This window comes from Volvox carteri (assembly GCF_000143455.1).
Source record: "Volvox carteri f. nagariensis unplaced genomic scaffold VOLCAscaffold_233, whole genome shotgun sequence".
Classification (NCBI taxonomy): domain Eukaryota; kingdom Viridiplantae; phylum Chlorophyta; class Chlorophyceae; order Chlamydomonadales; family Volvocaceae; genus Volvox; species Volvox carteri.
Window position 1 is genome coordinate 8,270 of NW_003307770.1, and position 11,397 is coordinate 19,666.

Below are 11,397 nucleotides of genomic sequence, written 5' to 3' on the forward strand. Positions count from 1 at the left end.
AAGCTGTCCACGCCGGCGAAGTTCCTCGTCACCGGCACCAGGAGCCCAGACCCTTTTGTTGTGGGGCTGATTTTTTTGAGGTCGCTGTCCTGCACCTCCATCAACTCCATTTCCGGCACCTCCAGGCTGACCTCCTGCTCTCCGGGGTTAGAAAGGCTGCACATACGAAACGAGCCGCCTCGGCACAGCAAGTCATGTGCTAGCCCCTGGAACATTATGCCTCTAAGTGAGGCCAAATCTGGTCTGCCAGCGGACCACTTAACGAATTTGGCCAACTCAGCAGTACCCTGCCGATGCAACTCCTGCATCACACGCTGGCCGATTATCCCGGAGCCGAAGACTAGGCGTTTCCTGCTGCAGTTCTCATCCACCTGCATGTCATTGCAACATGAGAAAGGCTTGTCAGATGGTGTGCAGAACCCATGCCATTGCCACACTCTGTGCGCATCCCTGCTTTTAAAAATGGCACTGATTTCCAGTGATTCTTCCACCGGATTTTCCCCTGTGGGCCTTTAGATATGCACATCCACCCAATATTGCCTGCCCAGTGCAAAGTCACCAGTCACAACACATGGGGCATCTGCTGTAAGAGGGATCAGCTCCCCTGGCATCTCCCAACTGAGTACTCTTTGCCTGGTGTTACATTGGTGCGAATTGCTAGGAGGTGGGAACTCCCCGGATCGAATTTGGTTGCGAGCAGATCGCACACCAGGCATGATGCAGCATACTCTCACCCCAAAGGTGGATACCCAGGTGGGCAGGAAGTCTACTAGCTGAGTAAAAACAAAGTCCTCAATCTCGGACGGGGACTGACGAAATGTCACAATAACAAACTAATACACAACCCTACGGGATCTCAAACAACCTAAATCCTACGGGATATGCCCAGGGGTGCCCGAGGACGTTTCCTCAAGGGGGGGAGGAATGTAAGAGGGATCAGCTCCCCTGGCATCTCCCAGTTGGGAGTACTCTCTGCCTGGAGCCACATCTGCTAATGGTCAAATAGAGAAGACCTCACACCTACCTCGACGTGGATCAGTTTGTGGCTGACATCCGGTGCAGCTTCAATGTTGCCTACGGATTTCCACAAGAGATCCATATTAACGGTTGCCACCGCTGCATCAAGCTCCTCCTGCAGTTCGGGGTTGGCTGCGTACTTCAACGTAACGTGGGATGCCGCCCCACCGAGCATACAGCTCTGACAGTTTAGATTTGCTGACCGAAGAGAACATGATGCCACGTGCTGCCTCCAGCTCCACATAGGACCAGGGGCCCATCCATAACCTCAGGCCAGCTTGCTTGGCATATTCCTACAGGACACATCATTAGCATGCAGGCAACCCTAAGGCACTGATTGGGGCAGTAACCCATGGGTTACCCATTTTCAACCCCCGATAGCCCTTTGGTAACCCCCTTGTAAGTTCCTACCCAGCAGGAGGGGTAACATGACCCCAGGGTAAACCCCTCCGTTGCCCTGGATTGTGGACATATGTATGGGCCTATAGGCTACTCGTCTTGTATGCATTTGGCTGCTGTAAAACAGGAGCTTGTAGATGAGTACAGGAGAAGGCGTGAATGCTGGCAGCATATACACAAGTCGACGACAGGTCTTCACTAAATGGATGCCTTTGGTTGTCATCGATTGTTATATAATAGTTTGCATTGTGAAAACATTAGGCAATCAGTCCTGAGGTCGGCCAACATATTACCGGGCCGGGGATGGTCGTACACATATGTGCATGCTGCTTTTGCCTCCACTGATACTCCTAACGAGCACATCCAAGCTTAATCACAGCTAATTTGCTTGTAAGCTCATGTAATGCACACTCATGGCTGGTATTTTAACTAGACGGACATGCTAAAAAACGCGATGACCACTATCACCAATTCAGACAATCGTATTCACTGCCAGCAGTGTTCCTATTGACCATACATACTTTGCACACTTATAATCCACGTTGCAATACTGGTGCGTATGGCGGCAAAAATGGTGGTGTTCTATCGTTCGCGCGTGCGGACCACCACGACAAGACCGTTGACTCTTTCTGCAGCACAGGCCCACACTTGTGGTGCACCTCATTTAACAAGACATCCAGTGACATCCGAGGATTTTTACCCGGAAGGGCGCCTTACACTTCGCCGGGTGTCACCGTGTTCGGGGTCAAACATCCGGATCTCCCACCCAAGACCCTCGACACTCTTAGGAGAATCTGCTCTGAAAACGAGCAGACTCTGGATAGTGTTGCATAGGTCGTGTGTAGAGCTGGAATTAGCAGGTCGAGAAGGAGCACTTAAGCTACTGCCCGACCTTACATTGCAGCCCGTTGGCTGCTCTGCAAGTTTTAGGTCTTGGGTCTGGAGCAGCGATAAGTGCCTGGATTTTTTGATAGGGATATTTTTAACTTTGCTGGCGGCTTCTCGTGGTCCCCAATTTGCTCCGCCTATGTACGCCTGTTCGTCCGCCTCCTTGCATCTAGGCTGCAGCTGTGTGCCATATCCTTAGGTTTAGGTTTCTAAACAAGGCATGTTTTGGTGCGGCAACCTTGATAATTGGGCATTCACAAGTGATTGGTGAAGACATGTACGCTTGCGTGTGTAGACAGGCGCAGGTGAATGTAAAGATGGGTTACCCTGTCTGTTACCCATCAGTAGTGTATTACCCCGACCCCTTTGTTACCCCTCGGTAAGGGGTTACCCCTACCCCGGGGTTAGGTTACCCACCTCCCTTCGTACATAGCCACATGGGTAAACCCCTAGCCCTACGCCCTGGGTTACACTTAAGGGGGGATTACCCCCCGTTTTATGCCATAGGGCAATAAGAACATGCTAAAAATATGACACAGTGCTCATGCTACCATAGCCAATGGACCCCTGATATGATGCTGCAAGTCCAAGATGTCATGGGGCTAAAAAGTGCTAGGAAAGAAAAATCATTCCAAATGTTCAACAAGCCGGGATGTAAGGGGGTTGGCTCAGCAGCCCCAGGGCAGACCGAACCACATGAGGAATACACGACTTGACACCACAAACCACATTTAAATATCATCCATGCTAAATGTTTATATACTACTAAACATAACGAATCCACAAGTACATGGTTGCTGTACATGCCCAGCTCGATTTGCTGGTGGACATGCATGGAAGCAACATGCATGCCTCATCCTCTACCTCCCCAAACTTTCTTACCACACCTCCAGATGTGCAGGTTATGGCAATATTGGACAAAAGTTGATGTCTGGTACAGTGGACCTTGCAACAACTCATCACGTGCCAAGCTACCGCAAACCCTACACTATGTAAATGTACTCACGTTGTAGTTTGAGTTGCGAGGAGATGATGCCATGACTGTGATTGCCACCTTGGACGGAGGTTCCACCGCATCACACAAGAACCTGGTCAGCAAACACCAAAATGAGTAGGTCACACCATGATTGCCATGATTGACAGAAAATAGATTGGCATGCAATACTTTGCACAACGTACCATGTACTCGGATCCCTTAGCTCTTCTCGAAAAGCTGCAGTGGAGGTTGCCTCAAACACACCGTTGGGTGTAAACAGCAGCACAGAGTCCAGCACAGACTTGCTACACCACACGACGGTTTTGCCCTGGCATGCCAGCCGATAAAGCAAGTAGTCCAGGAAAGTGCTCTTGCCAATACCTGCATCGAACAACGAATGTTACTCTTCTTGAGCCTCAGTGTTGCATTAAATACCCCAGGCAGGAGCTTGGCAATTCCAAAGCCAATGCATATTCCCAGCTTCACCATCGCCCATTTCCCAGAACAGTTTAGCTCCCGCACTCAAACCCATCAGCTTGCCTGGTGTGCCGCGAATGAGGACTTGGCGGGAGGGGGGATCAGACTTGCCCACAGATGCAAAGATCTTCTTACACAGGGTGTGGTAGCATGGGTGAACAAGCAAAGTCGTGGAATGGCCAGGATCTGGGAATGCAGTACCGTCTGCAAGCTGCAGGACCTCGAAATTTTGACTAGACTGGGCAACCACCGCCTTGGGTAGCTTCTTCCAAAACTCCTCAAAGGATGCTCCCGCGCGACCTGCAGGACACAAAGCGGAGGTTCTGACCAGCTATAGCCGAATGTTTGGATGTACTACTTATGAGGCAACCACACCCGATTGTGCAACCTCCTCCGTTTCCAAAGCGCCCACCGCGCGGCCCATAACGCGAATGCAGCCATGGACAACATGTAGCTGTAGAGGCCAGCTATTAAAAGTACCAGCGATGAAAGTACCAGCACCGTTTGCGGAGCAAGCAACTTAACCTAATGTACCCGAAATAGGGGTGGCAACTTACGCTTTAGGGTTTTACGCCTTACGCTTTTCGGTTACGGTAAATTACGGTCGGGCTCAAAAACGACCGTAATTTTTCGGTGTGACGGCGTAACGTCAATTACGGTGTCCATTTTTCAAAAGTTACGCTACACCGTAAAATTGGTCGACCGAAGACGCGTCAGGGCCAGACCCAGTCCTCACCGGAAGTCAGATGTCCACACGCCACCGCGCCTCCAAGCCCACCGCTCCTCCAAAGCAACATATAATCATCTAACATCCATTCTAGAGCAATTAATGGAAGATGAAACTGTCCGATTTGCCGCGAAAACCTTGCTTCGAAGTTCGAAAACGCACCTCAACATAGCCACAACTAAGTAGATCTATACCAGCACCAAGGTAACTATGTAAACCATGATACTAGAAATCAGCACTCTGCTCATTCTGAAGTGGTCGTGCATTTATTTCCGTGCGAGCGTGCCAATCGCGATGTCGTCATCGCTGTCCGTGTCCGGCAACGCTGGGGGTCCTCGCCACTCCAGCCAGCAAAGTAGTGCTACTTTTAAGAGTGTTGTTCAGCTTTTTCATGAGCACGGGCTGCTGTTTGGGTGTCTCATCGGCCATTGTTACACATGACCCACGTGAACAGAGGTAGCAGCTAAAAGAAAATGTTATTTATTGTTACTATAATTACTAAAATGTTTTGGGTTCACGAAAATGGCCACTGGTACGGGACCGTAAAGCATTACGGTTGGTCTCAGGACGCTCCAAACCGTAATATACGGTATCTGACGCTTTACGCTTTACGCTTTGCGTAACTTACGGTCCAAAAAGTCTATTACACCGTAAGTTTCCACCCCTAAATGAAACGGCACACCAAGCCCACAAAACCTGTTCCCCCCCTTCCCACGTCAGGCACAGTAGGCTCACCTGCAGCAGCGTTGCTGGTGCCAGCATCAGCGCCTGCAGGCGGCAGGCCCACGGCAGGGTGAGCAGGGTGGGTCACTGGAACACCCACGCTGTACAACATGAGCAGCATTAAGTCGTCAAACATAACATTGATGCAGCGCGCACGCACATCATAGACACGGTCGTTACCCGAGAAACTCCCAACCCAGTCTACGAATGCGCTGAGCTTCCACAAGCAGCTAAGTTTGCCGATGCATGCCTGTTTCGATTGGGCATGCCTGTTTCGATTTTGTTTCGTTTTTTGCATGCCTGTTTCGAGGCAACCGAAATTGCCTCTTTCAGGGTGTTGAGTTGCCGGAGATTAAGTTGCGCTCGCAGGTCATTTACGTCGAGACGACAGGGGTGATAAGTCGAGGGTGTCTCCCCGGGAATCGATTCGGGAAATTTTATATATAAATAGTGTATAAGATCCAAATGTTCAGCTTTATATGTGCAGAAGGCATTTGGGGCCGAAGTAATGAACCAGTACAGCCAACTGACCAATTATTCCATTTCTTCCAGGCTCAGACCCCCATTTATTCCCAAAAAAGTAATATATTACCAAAAAAAACACTGGGTGGTATAGCTTCACCAGCGGCCCCCTTTCCCGAGACAGTTCCATGCTCTCCCCTGCTAGAGGGGCACCCTAATCCATCACCCCATCCGACTTCAACAGTATTCGTTGGGTTCAGCAACTCACCACCAGCATCCAACCAAATCTAGCGGATCAACGGCGCATCAACTCAGTTCCAGGTCAGCTCGCAAGTTGATATCATCACGTCCTACACCGTCCACCTCTCAAACACCCGAGAGGTCGGCAGGTGGATTTGAACCAGGGTCACCTGGGGACAGAAGCCAGGCCTTCATCTCTGTCAGCCACCTGCCTCCATGTATGTATGTAAAAGTATGGATGGATGGATGGATGTGACCACACGTGTGGTAATTTAACACGCAGCTGACTTGCCAGGAGGTCCACGACCCACGGATCAGTGACAGCAGCGTGCTCTGGAGCCTCACGGCTCGTGAGGGCACCCGCCGCATCGGCGGCGGAAATACTGTAGCCACAATACAATAAACGTCGTGAGCACGCGAAGGCAAAGTTATATATATGTACACTGTCGGCACCATCAACACCATTGCATTGCACCAGCCGCCGACTTCGCTCAAATCGCTGGATTCACTGACTTCAAGAGCGGCAACTACGAAGTGCCTATCCTTGTCTTCTGTATTATCTAATTCTTCTTCTAAATGTTTGGGGCATAGCGTCTGCGGAGTTTCTGAGCCGTTTGCTTTGGTCAAGAATGAACGAATGGCCCGTTGACCTAAGTTGAATGCAACAGCGGGCCGTCTCATGGTGATATCATCAAATACTTTATATATTGTAATGTTACAGAGTGGGAGGCTTCTGGGCCTCTTTATCACATTGTCAGTTCTACGATTTTTCGTCGGGGGTGTCAAACCCTGCCCCTCAGCTCCGACCAACTAACAACCCCCCCCGATGCGTGATGCCCCACTCTACTGCTGGTTACCAACAAACAGTGTGCCAAAGCCCACCATACAGCCTCGTGGTAATGCTCACCAGCAGCAGCCGGCAGCGAGCCTGCAGGGGGAGGGTAGCACAACGGATTTCAGCTTCAAGGTCAAGAACAAAGAAACCCAGCATGCTTTGAGAATATTCATCGGTCAGACGGGCAATCAGTTGCCATTGGAACCCGCGCAGCAGTGCCCACAGCGGCAGAGGTAGATCCCGGTGATGGCCAGCCTACTCTGCCGCGCTCTTCACGGTAGCTCAATATGTCCCTATGTGTACCAAACTAAGGACTCTTCATCCCAGCAACGCACCTTGGGCCTTCCGCCTCACGAAGGCGACAATTGCTGAATCGCCGTCTGTGTCCAGGATCCTCCACTGGCTCAGTTGGTCATCAGTTTGCTCCCCGATGAAGAACAGCAGGTCTCCTCGTTCTGGGCCGCTGACCACTCTTCGAACGGCGTCCTCAGCTGCCGTCCTGGATACCATTCCCGACCTTGCCGGAGCTCCAGGATAGGCGCAACGCGGAGCACGATATCGAGGCTATTGAATATTGCTTTCTAGTAGCACGCGCGTGGGTGAAAATGTCAGGATCTACGTGTTATTAATTGGTCATGATGATAATGAAAAGCACAGCACAGCACGCCGTACATGGGCGCCTATCATTTTGTCTGCGTTTCACTACACCGGTATGATTACCTATTTTAGGACAAGTATTTTGCTCACATGCAAGTGTCTTTCAACTAAGTCTGTAGCACATGCGACGTTATGCATCATAATTGGTTCGTTATGTTCCGTTGTGGTCTTGGCAAACATGCGACAATCCACTGGTGTTGAGCCCTAACAAACTTGCCATGCTCAAAAGGAAGGCTTTCGAAGCCGTCTGTTTATCAGCAACTCGAGCATTATCTTGCACTGCTCGGGAGCTCCAGAACGTATCTGAACAGACTGTTGGGGGCCCAATTGAAGGACGCTGCGTAGCATCCTTAGTAGATGTTGAGTATCGGCTTTGCAGCTTCACATCCGTGACGTCACCTGTCGGTTGTCTAGATAGGGCCTTCAGCAGCGACCTCACGCAGCCCTCTACAGCTTCATTCCCTTTCTGCTTTTTAGCGAGCCATCATATCCCTGGTCATACCGGCGCCTTGAGACCTTTCCCTTTGTCTCGATGGGTAGGTAAACCTCCCGCCTTCGTTGCCGACGCGGCCGCACACGGCCCGCACCACGACGATTTTGAGATGACCTTGTTTGCCGCAAAACACATGCCCATATAATGTGGTGACTTGCTGCGGTCTCAACCGATGTCCCTATCCAGGCCATCCTGCCTTCACTGCCGCGGCCACAGCGGATGATGCTGAAACACACGCGGGCGAGCCGATACGCCGGGGCCGACAGGAGCAATGGCGGCGGTGGCTTCGGCGGAGAGCAGCAACCCCGGTGGCGCCGGCGATGGCCACGGTTCAAGCCTTCCCGCAAGATCATGAACACCGCAACTTTGCGGGTGCGATCTACCTCCAGACGGCCCGCGATGTCCTCTGAATGTTGCAGGCAGTCACCAGGGGTCCATAGAGTAAAACCACAGGATCCCATCCCAGCGCAAATGTGGAGCATCATCTGAGGACTTTGTCAGCGCAAAATGCGTCCGTGTCTGAGGGCGTCAGGTCGACACGTGTCCCCGAGGAGAACTGAGAGGCGGTGGCTACTGCTGGGGGGCGCCGGGGGGGCAGCGATTGTTGGGGAAATGCTGAACGACACAACCTTCGTGTGTACGAAACACGACCACCGTACACTGTACACTCGCCGTACACTATACCGTACGCCGCGCATTACACCGCCCCCACATCCACCATGCAGGAGCTCGGCGAGCTCGCGGCGGCGGAGGTGGCGACGTGGAGCCCTAAGGAGTTGGCGGCGGCAGCACGACGGGCCGTGACGCTGTGGCGTTGCGAGCAGCCGCGGGCCGCCGCTGCCATTCGCATTATGCAGCGACTGCGGCTACTGCCGTCACCATCATCGCCACAAGTTCTGTTCCAATCTCCTCCTGACCGTGGTGGGTCCGATAGGGGCTCTGAGGACAGGCGTAGCGGTAGCACAGGAGATGCTTCTGGAAGCGGACGGGAGCTGGAGACGCGCTTACTGGCTGACGCTGGCGGCAAGGGGCGAAAGGAAACATTCCCGAGGTCCCGTGGGATCGGTCGTGCAGCCATACAGTTTCCGGCGGCGCCGCCGAGGAACGTGACGGCTGCTGCGCCTGTGCGGCGGAGGGTGGTGACGGGAGGCACCTACAACTACGCTGTGGTCGTGGAAGTAAGAGGAGGGGAGAGGGGTGCAACGCCCAGCCGGTGGCAAAAAAAGGGGGATTCGGCCGCCTGAGGGAATTTTTCAATTCAAGAAAGGTGTAAGGAGTTGAGGGAACTGCACAACTGCCCAAGTTCAAAGCAAGGACCGACTGCTGGGCTCAGAGGCAAAGAGGGGGATGGGGCCGGGGAAGTTTTAGTCTCAAGTTCTCCGGAAGGGGTACAGGGAACACTTCCTGGGGGGGGCCCGCGGGAACTGTGTTGCGGCGCGCGGGAGGGAGGATGGAATGGGGATTTATGGCTTGAGTGGAGCAAAGGGTGGCGGGCCTTTTGCGGGGCGCATCCCTGGCTGCGGTGTGGTGTGTTTGTGGTGTGTATCATACACAGTGTATGTAAATTCGGGGGGCCATATGGTCGCCCTTTTCGTCGTTGGGTGAACTCTCTTGGTCTTGGCGAGCTCCGGAGCCAGTCGGCGCTCCCTCGCATGTCTCGGCAGCTGTTTTCTTGACTTGACTTGCGCGGCATCGTGCAATCCCTCCCCCTCCCCTGCCCTGCCCTAACCTCCAGAAGCCCCTCCGGCCCCACCAGCTCCAGCTCGCTCAGCTGGTGGAGAGGCTGGTCAGGGCAGCTAATGGCCGTCTGCCAGAGGTGTGCGGGAGGGGCCTGGCGGCTGGGGACCGAAATGAGGGGGGGGGTTGGAGGCCCGCCAGCTGGCAGCTGCTGCTGAGGCTGTAGACAGAGAGTCGTTTCTTCGTGGACCTTTCGAAACGTACAATTCCAACCAGTCATATTACCCCTCCCTCCCCGCAACACATACACACGCGCGCGCTCGCACTCTTCCACCCACCCGCACCCCTTCCGGATGTGATGTACGATTAGGGTTTCGGATCCCGGGAGCTGTCCAGCTTCATCTGGAGCCTCGTGGCGCTGGGATACTGGCAGCCGCCGCTGGTGCCCCTGGTGTCGGCGTTTGCGGACTACGGAGCTGCGATCTCAGCCCAACCCCATCGCCACTGCCATGCTGCTCCAGGTGTGGCGTGTGGGGGTGATGGGGCGGTCTATGGGATGTCTGTTGGTTTGATCGTTGATGTGGTGTAAAGTGTTTTATATTTTGCAAGGGTATTGTGTGCGGGGCTGGTGGTGGTGGGAGGTAGGTGTAAAATGAGGTGTGCTACAGGGCCATGTATACACACGTGGCAGGGTACTGTTGCAGTGACGGAGGGAGCCACACGGACTAGGATGCGCGACCCACGGGTCGCTGCGCGTCTGTGGCTTTCCCACGCACACGTGCGGCTCCGTCTCGTTCAGGTTCTGGCCAAGGCGCGGGCGGCCGCTGCTTCAGGGCAGGACACTGCCGCCAAGCTGTTGGAGCTGGCGCCCGCCACCACGGTTGCCGCCGCAGCAGCACTGCCTGGTTGCCTTCCTAGCTGCGAACCGCGGACGTTAGCAGGTAGGTGGGTGGTTTTGCCTGGAGGGGCTGGGAAGGGGAGGGGAGGGTCTTACTCACGCACCCCCTACATATCCTGAGACCATTCACCCGAGTTCCGTCCATTCCTGCTCCTGTTGTCGTACAGGTCGATACTGGCTTCACCGACGAGCTCAAGGAGAAGCCCCAGACCCCTAAGGTAAGGTGGTGACTGTTGCAGAGTTTGCCGATGGAAGGCTGCCATACTGTGTCCGTACAGCGAGAGCATTCCACTGTTGTAGCATCGTGTGTCATATCAAGTAACTGAGTGTATGTATGCAGGCCATGCAATTTCATTTTTTGTGCATTTGCACACCAATTCGTATGTATGTAATGTATGTCGGCTCTGTATGTACGTCGCCTGTGTCCCCCTTGCATGTGTTTTTCTCACTCACAGGTCCGTGCCCATATGCGGGAGATGATCAAGAGCCGGAAGTCCAAGACCGTCAAGGTCTAAGTACGCAAAGTAAACGCGTAGCCATTTGCAAATGGCGATAGGTGGTGAGGAAGGTGCTGCGAGGATCGACCCACCGAGTAGTCGGACACTGGTCACCTCTGGCCGTGTGACGGCACCGGCACTGGCGGAGCGGCACTGGCGTCGAGGGCGCGTTGCCCCCCATGCATGATGTGCTGTGCTAGCTAGCCGTCACCTCCGTCATTGCCGCGTGTCTTCACTCCCGTGAGCATCTCTGCCACTTGCTGCTGCAACGGGCTTCGCTTTTCTGTGGGATGCTTGGGGTTCGAAATTGTAGGAAGCGTTGTTGAGCAGCCGACGGGCGAGCGTAGTCTTACCTGTTGCCTCTTGCTGCCTCTCCTTCGACCCTGACTGGTTTGGGGACGGCGGAAAGAAGAAGCGGACGGCAATGACGT

The 11,397-nt window shown here is 53.6% G+C and overlaps 2 protein-coding genes across 2 annotated transcripts in view; one reads left to right on the forward strand and one right to left on the reverse strand.

Annotated features, from left to right (window-relative positions):
* The window catches only part of VOLCADRAFT_108623 (uncharacterized protein), an 8,733-nt gene extending 1,386 nt beyond the window's left edge, over window positions 1-7,347 (reverse strand). Inside the window, exons 1-10 of the mRNA XM_002959416.1 lie at window positions 7,080-7,347; window positions 6,792-6,837; window positions 6,198-6,292; window positions 5,220-5,252; window positions 3,767-4,057; window positions 3,484-3,661; window positions 3,311-3,392; window positions 1,221-1,310; window positions 1,025-1,132; window positions 33-371 (exon numbers count right to left, since the gene is read on the reverse strand). Of these exons, the coding sequence (XP_002959462.1) occupies window positions 33-371; window positions 1,025-1,132; window positions 1,221-1,310; window positions 3,311-3,392; window positions 3,484-3,661; window positions 3,767-4,057; window positions 5,220-5,252; window positions 6,198-6,292; window positions 6,792-6,837; window positions 7,080-7,254 (1,437 nt within the window). The 5' untranslated portion in view covers window positions 7,255-7,347. The remainder of the gene's footprint in view (window positions 1-32; window positions 372-1,024; window positions 1,133-1,220; window positions 1,311-3,310; window positions 3,393-3,483; window positions 3,662-3,766; window positions 4,058-5,219; window positions 5,253-6,197; window positions 6,293-6,791; window positions 6,838-7,079) is intronic.
* Window positions 7,348-8,116: 769 nt separating this feature from the next.
* Window positions 8,117-11,397, forward strand: VOLCADRAFT_108624 (uncharacterized protein; the record flags this gene model as incomplete). The annotated part of the gene is made up of 7 exons (XM_002959415.1): window positions 8,117-8,266; window positions 8,620-9,072; window positions 9,630-9,710; window positions 9,942-10,092; window positions 10,276-10,451; window positions 10,637-10,687; window positions 10,925-11,397. The coding sequence occupies 7 exons, from the start codon at window positions 8,117-8,119 to the stop codon at window positions 10,982-10,984; spliced, it is 1,122 nt and encodes a 373-aa protein (XP_002959461.1). The 3' UTR covers window positions 10,985-11,397.